The following is a 10,714-nucleotide window of genomic DNA, read 5'->3' as shown; positions in this document are numbered from 1 at the left end:
AGCCCAGACCTCTGCGGGCACTTTACTCAGAGCCTCCAAATCGTGCTTGTGGGCACGGAGCAAGCTCGGACCCGTCACAGCCCCCCACGCTGTGCACTTAACGCCCTGCCCCCCGCGCCGTGCGGCTGTGCGCTCCTTTCCCTCCCGTCACTGCGGGCCGCAGGTGAGCTCGGCCGGTCGGAGCGCACGACCGCCCCCACCCCCGAGCTTTTCACATAAAGCTACGAAGGTGTTTTAGGAAAAAAAAAAAACAACAAACAAACAAACAAAAAACCAAACCAAACCAACAACAACAAAAAAACCCCCACTACTTATCACCTGAAAAAAAAACAACGAACAACCCCAAAACCAGAACCTAACCCCCCAAAAACTAAACGATTTTGCAATCGCCGTTCTGCAAAACGAGCGCGGAGAAGTTGCGCAGCCCCCGCCGGCGCGCCGCCCCCTGCCGTGGGAAGGAAGGGGAAGCCGAGCGGGTGGCGGCGCCCCGAGAGGCTGACAGCGAGGGGAAGAGAAGGAACCCTCATCGGGCCATCGCTCGCTCGCGTGTCGTTCTCCGTATGTTCGTGTTCCTCTTTAAATCTCACAGCTAAAATCGCAGCAACAAAACATCACCCCCCCCGCGGTTCTCCCCAACTTTATTCACCTCCCGGTGAAACACACGATTCCTGCCGTCGGGAGCGACCCGCGTCATGGGCTTCTGCAAAAGCATAAACGAAGGAACGCCGGGAGGTCCCCCGGAAAGCTCCCCCATCCATTTTAAGCAGGGAAAAGGGAGATCTCGCCGCCCTCGGCACCTGTCCCGCGGTGCGCAGCGGCCGCGCAGTGTGCGCGGGGCTCCGCTCACCGCGGCGTCTCCGCCGGCGGCGGCCGCAGCAGCGCGGCACCGCCGCTACTCACCGCTGCGGCGGGCGGTGCCCGCGGCCGCCGGGAACGACGAAGGGCCACGGCGGTGCAGGGAAGCGCGGCAGGGACGGGAGCGGGCGGAGCCGCGCCACGCTGGGGCAGGGGTCCCGGGGACGGTCAGCGCGGCCCCCCCTTCTGCAGCCGCTGTCCCTGCGCGACCCTCCGCGCGGCCCATTGCCCGCTGCCGGCGGCTGCCGGGGCTCGGGACAGGGCTTGGGCATTCCCTCCGCCGCGGCGGTACGCACCGGCGGTGCCTGCCGGTGCCGCCCCACGACTTAGGGCGGGGAGGAAAAGCGCTCCTTGCCCCCGTCTCTCGGTGGAAGGGCTTTCCGCGCCCAGCCGCTGCAGAGCGCTCCGCCTGGCCCGCTTCTCCCCCGCCTTCCCCCGCCCGTTCTGGCGGGTAGCAGTTGTCTCCCACCCCCGTGGGGGGTCGCGTCTCCCCGGGGCGCGGGCAGGGCGGCCGCCCGCGCCGGTCCCCCCCCGCCGGGCTGGTACTCGCTGCGCCTGGGCAAACACGCCGCCTGGGCAAACATCCTGTGCGGGCAGGTGCTGCGCCACCGCGCCGTGACAAAGGGCCCTCCGCGGGTGATGCATGGGGCGGCGGGCAGCTGCCCGGTAATCCCCGCCGGCGGGGCTCAGCGCTAGACCGCGGGGAGGCGACCCCCCCCCTTCCCCGGTGCCTCCTTCCGTGCACTGAAAGGTGCTGCACCTGCCCGTACAGAGGTGTGCTATTTTGGTGATGGTGATGATGGTGACGATGATGATGGTTTCCTCGAGGACCGCGGGGTCACGCCGCGGACCAGTGGCGGGGGAGGCGGTGCGGGCGCCCGGCAGGGCACAGCGCGGAGAGCGGCTCGCTGCCACCGCGGGGCTGCTCGCAGGTGCCAAGGGCCCCTCGCTCCGGGGAGGAGCGGCGGGGTGCCGGCCGCAAGCCCCCCCGTCCTCTGCCGTGGAAGCGAGGGGGTCCGGGGGTGCACCCTTCGGGCAGGGGTCGGCACTGCCCCGCCCGCCCCGGCCGCAGGCGCGGCGCCCGGGGAGGCGGCGGCCGCGGGCGCTGCCGTGCGTGGTGCCCCTGCCCCGCTGCACGCGCCGTCCGCCCCCTGCCCCCGCGGGACCCCCCCAGCTGATGGGGTGCCGGGGAGGGCGGCTGGCTACAACCGGGCTCCCCGCTGAAGCCGCGGCGGCTGCCGGGCGAGCAGGGAGGGCGGCCCCGGCGTGGGGTGGGGGGAATCCCGGCGAGGGAGCGGCCCCGCTCTGCAATGCGGTCCCTCTGCTGCAGAGGTCGCCACGCGCGAGCGATCCCGCGGGGAAGCGGGGCCGGCCCGCGGCCGCGCCGCGTGAATGGCCCCCCCCTTCCCGCAGTGCCCCCGGCGGCGCCTCGCCCCCCGCTAGATTTTTTTGTGAATGGGACGCTCACGGAGCGGGGCATGACGTCACCGCCGAGCCGGGCTTTGGCGCCCAATGGCGGGCCGGGCTCCGCCGGGCGGCCGAGGCAGTGATTGGCTGGCGGGCCCGCGCGGGCGCCCACGCAGGTTGCCGCGGCGGCAGGTATAAAGGGGAGCCGGCGGGCAGTGTGCGGTACCGCGGATTGGCGGCGCCAGCGGCACCCTCCTGCGCACCGCACAGCCCCGCACCGCCGGTAAGCGCCGCCACGGCTCCCTGCGTGAGCCCCGTTTCTCTCCCGGGGGTGCGGAGCTTTGCACGGGGTCGTCCTGCCTCCATTCACGCGTATGCGCCTGCCCACGCGTGGGCAAGGAAGCGAGCCAAGGACGGCGGGAGAAACTTACACCTTGGTCTCTCCCTTCCATTCCGGTGTGGGGTGTCCGGGCGGGCGTGCAGGACGGCTCTCCGTGCAAAACCCTCTCCGGTGGCCGGCTGGGTGCTCCGCCGGTGCTGGGCACGGTCCAGGGTGCCCCGTGGGGAAGCGGGGCGGCTGGGGAAGGTGCCTTGTCGTGCTGGCGAGCCCTGTCGAGAACTGGGAGGTGGCAAAAATGAAGCTGATGTGGTAGCTGGTGATGTGGTCGTTTGAGTCGCTCACGCTGATGCTATGAGAAAAAGAGGTGTATCTCAAGGCAGATATCTTCAGTTTTATATATATTACTTATTTATTTACAGGCTTTGTTCTTGTGACTAATTTTTAACTTACCATTTTCTGGTTTCAGAGTAGAAATATTTATCGAAAAATTAAACAATTTAATTCTTATAGTGTAATCTGAACTGGGATATTAATGTGCTAACTGCCAAGAAGCAAGCAGTTTCAGGTGAAGTGCTAACAGTGGCACTTCATTCTTAAAAATATTAAATGCTTGCCACCTCTTTTTTTTTTTTCCTGTGATTCTTATTGCATAGCGGTGCCTATCCATTTTGGACACACTGAATGGAATGTTGTGTGCAGTAGTGAGAGGAATGTGTCTTCCACCAATTTGAGGGAAAGTCTGCATTAAGTTGAATGCAGATAGCTATACAGAACTGCAGCTCTTAAAAGCTGCATTTTTATCCCCTGTAATAGTGCTAAGTTATTTTAAAATTCTGAGAAAACCGAAGCACAATAGCAATAATTGAAAGAAATGGAAAGGCAATATTAAAAAAAAAGCTGTTAGTGTTTGTGTTACTTGTGGCTAGGAAACAATGACCTCTTTAGTAGATCTTACAGGACTGAGAGGGTTGGAAAACAGCCATTGCTTGATGTACCTCTTTGTTGTAGAGAGGAAATCATGGTTATGCTGAAGATTTCATCTTTCCTTGCTGTTTATGCCTTGGTTGTGTGCCAGATGGATAGCTTCCAGGCAGCCCCAGTCAGGTAAGAGGCTGTTCCTGTTGCTGACTGCTATATTTGAATGGTAGGAAAATACTTAAATTCTTTAGAAGTCTAGGAGGGAAATAGACTATAGCGAATGAGAAAGCTGTCTTTTTTTTTGACATTTTTGTCAATGTAATTACTTTTTAATTGCTTATATAAAACACCTAATGCTGTGCATCTGGATGGTTTACATAGTCACACCAGTAAAAGACACTGCCAACGACACGCAGTAATGTGTGACAAACCCCTCTCTCCTACGCATGGCCCGCTGCAGCAGTCCGGGTTTTATTCATCCTCTTTCGCTTGCCTCTGCACAGACCTGGCTTGGAGTCCGTAGCAGACCGAGTGACGCTCAGCGATTATGAAGCGCGGAGGTTATTAAATGCGCTGGTGAAAGAGTTCGTACAGATGACAGCGGAAGAGCTGGAGCAAGCCTCTGAGGGGAACAGGTAAGGACTGCAGTCCTGGGGTGGGAGAAGGGCGATGGGGGGAAATGTGCAATGCGGGGAATATTATGTGTTTGATATTTAGCAAAAGCCACCTGAGCAGACCCTCTGCAGGTCAACATTTTTTTTCTTTTCTTGGGGTTATGGCTAACTCTGGTCACCAAACCGGTAAGGGATGATACTGCAGAGAGACTTCCTAGTGTTGGTATCGGGAGAATGGCTTCCGCCTAGTTAACCTGCTTCTGTCTGTCTTTTACAACTGAAAGTGGAGGGCGATTTGAGCTTGAATGAGGGGGTTGTGTTAAAATATGGCAGCAAAAGGTATGTCTTCCTAGTGGGAGCATTAGGGGACATTCAGTCACTCTTGGATTCTCTGTCGTGAAAGTGCATGCTGTTGTAAGGCATGGAAAGTCCCTGGCAGAGGGGAAGTCTTCCTCCTAATGCACGCAGCGCCACTCTCCCTCCATAGACCCAAGGCATGCAAGTGCATTTGCATTATCCTAACAGGATTTGTATTGCAAAGCATGGCGGTGATGTATGAGAGACTGAACAGCATGCTGAATACGTGGGAAGTAAAACTTCCTGATGTCTGAGTATGAGCATCCAAAAGGCTAATGAACTTACTTTTCAGCAAAGTTGAATTAATTGGAAAAATAGCATTTTCCTCCTTAATGCATTTGTATGAACTTTCCTTGCATGGAATGTGATGTGGAGGGTTTGGTTTTTTTATTATTATTTTTTAAGTTTCCTAACTGTAGATATTTATGCGGGGAAGAAATGCATGAACATGCATGTTTGAGATTACTTTTCCTTTGGGCATGTTTTTTTTCCCCCCTGCAGCCTGGATAGACCTATTTCCAAACGCTGTGCCAGTCTGAGTACTTGTGTGCTGGGCAAACTGTCTCAAGAATTGCACAAATTGCAAACTTACCCTCGCACTGACGTCGGGGCTGGAACTCCTGGCAAGAAACGAAATGTGCTGAGTGACCTGGAACACGAACGCTATGCAAACTATGGGGAACCCCTAGGAAACAACTAGACATGCTTATTTCTCCCCTTCTCCCTTTTTTTAACCTGATGCATGTGGATCTAACTTTGATTGCTAACTTTGCTATGTTCTTTTGATTCTGTTTTTGACAGAGAATGTTTGAGATGGACCTAATGTTAGGAAGACAGAGAACATAACATGCATACCAAGCTAGGGGGGGAAAATAAATAAATAAAAATTAACAGCACTGCCTTGACATTTCAAATGATTTTCTTAGACCCTAATCAAAAAAAATTCTAAACAAGGCTCTCCATTTCTGGCTGCTAAATGTACAAGTAGACTCTTCTTTTGTGCTTGCCCATGCACTTGTTCAATAAACCTATTTTTCTATAAGGATTAGATCTGCTTGGTTTAATAACTTGTTTTAGAATGTGATATTTCTAGATAAGCCTTGAAAAATTTTACAAGTTTTGTCTTAATATTCAAGAGGGGCAATGCCAGTAATTCTAGGAAGTTGAAAGAGAACTTAGAAATTGAAGTCACACACACATATATATAAAAAATATACACTGATGTAATTGGGCATGCATGCAATCCTGTTAGCAAGAATCCTGAGAAGCAAAGGTATCAGGAATGGCTCACACAGATTTGTTCAAACAAACTAGAAATGTAATCCTGTTTAAAACTGGGTACTGAATACTTCCAGGTAAGAATTTCATGTTCTTTTCTTTTTCCCTTCTTACTCTACAATAGGTCTTTAAGCTAGTATATTTAAAACTCGGGTGTCTTTAAAATACTTGTAATAATTCAAGACAATATAATGTAGGTGAATTGTGAATTAAGAGACAAAACCAGATTTCTTTACAGTTCTTCTGTTGTAGCACTGCATCTATCAGAGGCCGGTTCCAAAAAATTGTCATTAATGTTATGAACAGTACTTGTTCTTAACATTAATAAACTGTCTTGTAATGATTATCTGAAAAAAATCCTTCCTACTGAAAGTCATTGTTTCAGTAGAAAACTGCTGAGGCGAGGACTGTGTGAGTGCATATGCCTTTAAGTCCTCCATCTAGCAAAATTATTAGCTGTAGGCTGAACTCTGAGCACAGAACTAATCCTGTCGAGTGTGTGAACTACTCCCATGGTGAAGTGCTGTAGCAGGCAGAGCTCTAAGTCTAGGAAAGAGGGGTTTCCACTAAATACATGGAAGGGGTATGTTTGTGTGGTTCAGCTCTGAAAGCAACCACACTGGCAATGCTCCTGTTGTCAGTGGTGCCAGGATTTCATGTGTTTTCTGGGCATTGCGGAGCATGGGTGTTGAAGCGAGAAGTTAAAGATCAGTGTCTGATGCTGTCCTTCAGCAGCACTACAAACAGAACACAGATCTGAGCTTTTGGAGGAAGTGGGGAATGGTTAAATGCTCCAGACCTGGACCTCGTCTCCACCTCTCTGTTGGTCATGGCGACTTGCTGGAGGCAGGCAATGGTTTGGGCATTGCTGAAAATCTGGCTTGGCTTTGCCTTCAGTCCAGTTGCCCAAGAAAGGGAGGGCTTGGCCACCTCTTGTAAACTGAGGTTGACCCTTAGAAAAATGTGAAGACTCAACTTTTAGAGCTTATAAGCTGTGCACACAAAAGTTGCAAATGCCTGCTGCGCAGCAAGCCTACTCCTTCTATAGAAAACATCCCTAGGCATAGCATCCCTTACTGATGCTTCATTGTATGCAGGGTACATACTTCAGGAACTAACTCACTATTTTCCTTTCGAAAAGCAGCGTAACAGCACAGAAGAGGGCGTGCAACACAGCGACCTGCGTGACCCACCGTCTGGCAGACTTCCTGAGCAGGTCAGGAGGAGTGGGCAAGAACAACTTCGTACCGACCAACGTGGGATCCAAGGCCTTCGGCAGGCGAAGAAGAAGCATTCAGATGTAAAAAGCTGAACGATAACGTAAATACATTGCAATAAACTGAATCTGCAATGCAGGCAAACTGTGGCATTATCAGAATTTCAGTTTTGCTGGATGAATAGCAGACCTACACTGATAATCTCTGAGAAAGCAGAGCAAGTAACAGTATAAAAGAAGATGTTACAAATACAACAGTAGCATGTTTAGACTGTGAAGAACAGCTTTTGTAGACGTTCTGCTTGGATAACTAGCTTTGCAGTATATTAACTAAACACAACAGTTTGGTTAGAATTATTTGCTTATTTTACCAGTAATATTTCATTACCAACATATCAGTAATTCTGTCTTTGTTTCTTTCAGATTGTCGTGAAATGGAAGTTCAACTTTAATTTCTAACGAAAGCAACTCTTCTCCGTAAATCAAGACAGCCAAAAAGAAGATTAATTTTGCATCCTAATACTGAAAATGTTTTATTTAATACAAATGAAAACACTTCTGTTATGTATAGTACAAGAGAATCTAGTTATTAAAGTTAAATTATTGTATATTCTTTTTATATGCAACTCTATTTCAAATAAAATGTGACAGCATCTATTATTTATTTATCTTCCAGCTTATATGTGATCCATGCTACTTATCCTGGCACTACGGCCAAAACTCGGGGATTATACTAAACTGCTGCCTGGCAAGGCATATGTGTATTATACAGTGTGCTGTGCCTTGATGTAAACCACTTAACTATCCTGACTGTACAGTATGTTTAAAAGAAAACCAACAAACACTTAAATATTGTATCATTTGTGAATTTACGCAAAATTAAAAAAAGTATTTTAGATACACTTGGATTGAGAAACTGATTTTTCATTTGAACACATGGCAACCTTGGGCGCTAACCCAACATCAGTGCAGATCAGGTGGTCCATTGATCTGCTACAGCCTTATTAACTATAAACACTAGGATTTAAGTCAAAAGTTCAGAACAGAAAGAATAGCTGCACCTTATATATATATTTGTAAAGCAGTAGCTCGAAAGGACACCACTTAGTGAGATTTCTGCTAGAAAAGCAAAAAGAAGCCACTGTTATATTTAATAAAACCATAGAGACAAATTTCATCATGTGTGGGTTAAGACTAAATGTCTCATGCAGGATGTAGTTCAGATGAAATGGCTTAATAAGCTTTGTAGATTTTTGTTTAAGGTCGAAGAAGTGAATTAGATAGGGGGAGAAAAAGGAGCTACGGAAATGTACATTTCTTTTAAGCAATCATGAAACAGAGTCTATTTAGGGATCAGGGATAAATAATTAGAGCGAGTGGAGAAGAGGGTAGCTGGAAGCAATCCATGGGCTTCTAAGTGGTGCTGCCAACTTCCTCCTCAAAGCTGCTGCTGTTTCAGTTTAGTAGCTGAGTCAGATATTTGCTAAGATTTGTTTTGTGCTCCACAGCTGGAGTCTAAAATCGGCTTCATCAGTTCAGATGAAGATCACCTCGCCGTGCAAAGTAGAGGTTAAGGCTCTCATGATACCTCTGTCTGTCTCTGCTGCAGGTGTAATAGCAAAGAGAAGTGTGCCCAACCAGATGTAGACATAGCCAGTAAGGCCGTCCAGTGACGACGCTTCCATACCACGCTCATTCGTGGCTATGGTTTTATTCCTTGGGGAACATTCCAGCCCTGGTAAGTCAGCGTACAAAGCAGACCTTGTAGAAGATACAAGCCAGTTTAGAGGGAAAAGTTCCGATGCCTAAATGGGCAAAGGAGGGATGTTCAGACTTGGCTTGCGAATCTGTTGCCCGGAGATAGTCTAGTGCTTTTTTCCGTTTTCCTCTCAAGTATTTAAGATTGTCTGCAACTGGGTGTACTATACCTTCATGGTGAACCTCTGTCCTCCAACGAGGATGGTTGGGTTAGACCTAGCTGCCAATTTTGGAGCCTGAAGCATTCGTCAGGTTTTGGGTATTTTTCCCCATTTTCCTTTGCACAAAGTGGGGATCATATTCCAAGATCACCTGGCTACCTCAGTAACACACTTCCCTGTCATTGCAGAGCCTCTGGGTACAGGTGGCAGGTTGTCTTATTTGTTCCCTACTACAGCAGCCAACAGCTTAATCTTCTCCAAGGTAAAATGCCTGAGCACAGTTATTGGGATGAACACATGTAATTTAATGATTCGTATTCATCAAGAAGCCAGGCAGTGTTCATGGGCCCCCTCTGGCTCTAAAGTCTTAATGCTCAGGCAGTTTGTTTTTTCCATTTACAGCTATTCTCTGCTCAGAGACACCTGAGGCTGCTTCGTGTAATTGTATGACAGCCGTAGTGCCCATCTCTTCTAAAAAGTCCTTCTTTTCACTTTAACAAAGTTAAGCATTTTTTCTGTCAGCCAAAGAGATTTCCTCAGACTAATATTTTACACCAAATCACAAACCCAACGTGTAAAACAGATTCTGGTAGTGTCAGTGCTGGATTTTACATTGTCCTGGTTGGAGGAAGGTTGGGTGAAACTTTTGATAAGTGTTTTTTGGTTTGTTTGCTGGTTTTTTTTTCCTTAGGAAGAAATAGTTACTTTCATATCCCAAGATCTGTTCTTGTTGTATCTTCTGTCTCTTTTTAAGATCTCTATCTGCACTGCAATGCAATACACTCACCAAATAAGGGTGCCTGTAAAGGAGAGGGGGCCATAGCACTATGAAAGCAAAGGTGAATAGGAAAAAAGGATGTATCCTCGCATCCTTTTCCATGATGGGAAGAGATAGAAACCCCTCACCACAAAATTCAGTTGCTCAGAGCTTTAGGAAAAGCAGATTATTATTGCAACAAGACAAAACTAGAGATGTAAACACTAATATTTTAATTTTTAAAATTTTAAGGCAGTGAACATGGCAGAAGGAATTGCAGAGCCGCTAGAAGCTTGTCAATGGCTTTGACTGACTTTGTGAACAAGTGGCAGAAATTGCTTCCATTTTTTAAAAGTGCTGTTCTTGATAACATTATCCAAACTTGTCAGCTTTTAAATAAACCCTAAACTTCTACCCTGGAGAAAATCTATTTTGGAATTAACATTTAATAAGCGAAAGTATGGTTTCTAATGGACTTACCTTTCCATTTTAATTACATTGCCATCGCAGGCATGCTGAAAGCTGGCGGAAAATGTAACGTTGGTGCAGTATGTGCGTGTGGCACCAAACCTGAGTTACTTAGTATTCAGTCAGCCAAGACAATACAGATCCGTCATGCACGACTGTTTTTATTCTTGTTTGCGAGGCAGTGTCATCGTGACTATAGTTTGGTTCTGAGGCTTTTAGATGTTTTTCAGTATGTGTTTTCTTTAACAGTTAGGGTTTATTTAAGCTGTGTGCAAAGGAAGGCTTTGGGTGTGTACTTTGCAAGTAAAGGCAAAAGGGGAAGAAATTTATAAGAAAGAAATATCTGAGGATAACTTATTGTAGGCTGTCTTCATGTCATTATAGAACTGTGGGGCTTTAATTTTGCAGCTTATTTTCTAGCGGTTTGGTTTTCCAGTACAGATATGGACATAAGCACCATGTGGGCCCAGGAAAGGTTATGAATTTTGCCCAGTCCTCTGCTCTGAGCTGATGGGAAGTAAAAAAGCACCATCTTGTGGCCATCAAATAAGCACAGTGAGGGCATACAGGGATCCCTCTCAGATC

The 10,714-nt window shown here is 48.6% G+C and overlaps 1 protein-coding gene across 6 annotated transcripts; it reads left to right on the top strand.

The window, feature by feature from the left end:
- The first annotated feature begins 2,489 nt into the window (after positions 1 to 2,489).
- Positions 2,490 to 7,886, top strand: CALCB (calcitonin related polypeptide beta). 6 transcript variants are annotated; one of them, XM_074585876.1, is made up of 5 exons: positions 2,490 to 2,545; positions 3,611 to 3,706; positions 4,024 to 4,155; positions 6,914 to 7,089; positions 7,409 to 7,882. In XM_074585876.1, exons 2-4 carry the CDS (start codon positions 3,621 to 3,623, stop codon positions 7,071 to 7,073), a joined length of 378 nt encoding a protein of 125 aa, XP_074441977.1. In that variant the 5' UTR covers positions 2,490 to 2,545; positions 3,611 to 3,620; the 3' UTR covers positions 7,074 to 7,089; positions 7,409 to 7,882. The 6 variants fall into 6 exon arrangements, with proteins under 6 accessions (XP_074441977.1, XP_074441975.1, XP_074441976.1 ...); XM_074585874.1 differs by having other exon boundaries at positions 2,493 to 2,545; positions 6,914 to 7,069; positions 7,409 to 7,886; XM_074585875.1 differs by having other exon boundaries at positions 2,493 to 2,545; positions 6,911 to 7,089; positions 7,409 to 7,886.
- The last annotated feature ends 2,828 nt before the right edge of the window (positions 7,887 to 10,714 follow it).

The sequence above is a fragment of the Larus michahellis genome, chromosome 4 (genome assembly GCF_964199755.1).
Source record: "Larus michahellis chromosome 4, bLarMic1.1, whole genome shotgun sequence".
Taxonomy (NCBI): Eukaryota; Metazoa; Chordata; class Aves; order Charadriiformes; family Laridae; genus Larus; species Larus michahellis.
The sequence above is the reverse complement of the archived record's forward strand: the minus strand, read 5'-3'. Positions and strand labels throughout refer to the sequence as shown.

Bases quoted from the DNA above. Each gene is read 5' to 3' on its own strand.
- CALCB (XM_074585872.1), top strand. From the start codon at position 3,621: ATGGTTATGCTGAAGATTTCATCTTTCCTTGCTGTTTATGCCTTGGTT. The intron at 3,707-4,023 runs GTAAGAGGCTGT...GCCTCTGCACAG, and splicing joins TTCCAGGCAGCCCCAGTCAG to ACCTGGCTTGGAGTCCGTAG. The intron at 4,156-4,992 runs GTAAGGACTGCA...TCCCCCCTGCAG, and splicing joins CAAGCCTCTGAGGGGAACAG to CCTGGATAGACCTATTTCCA.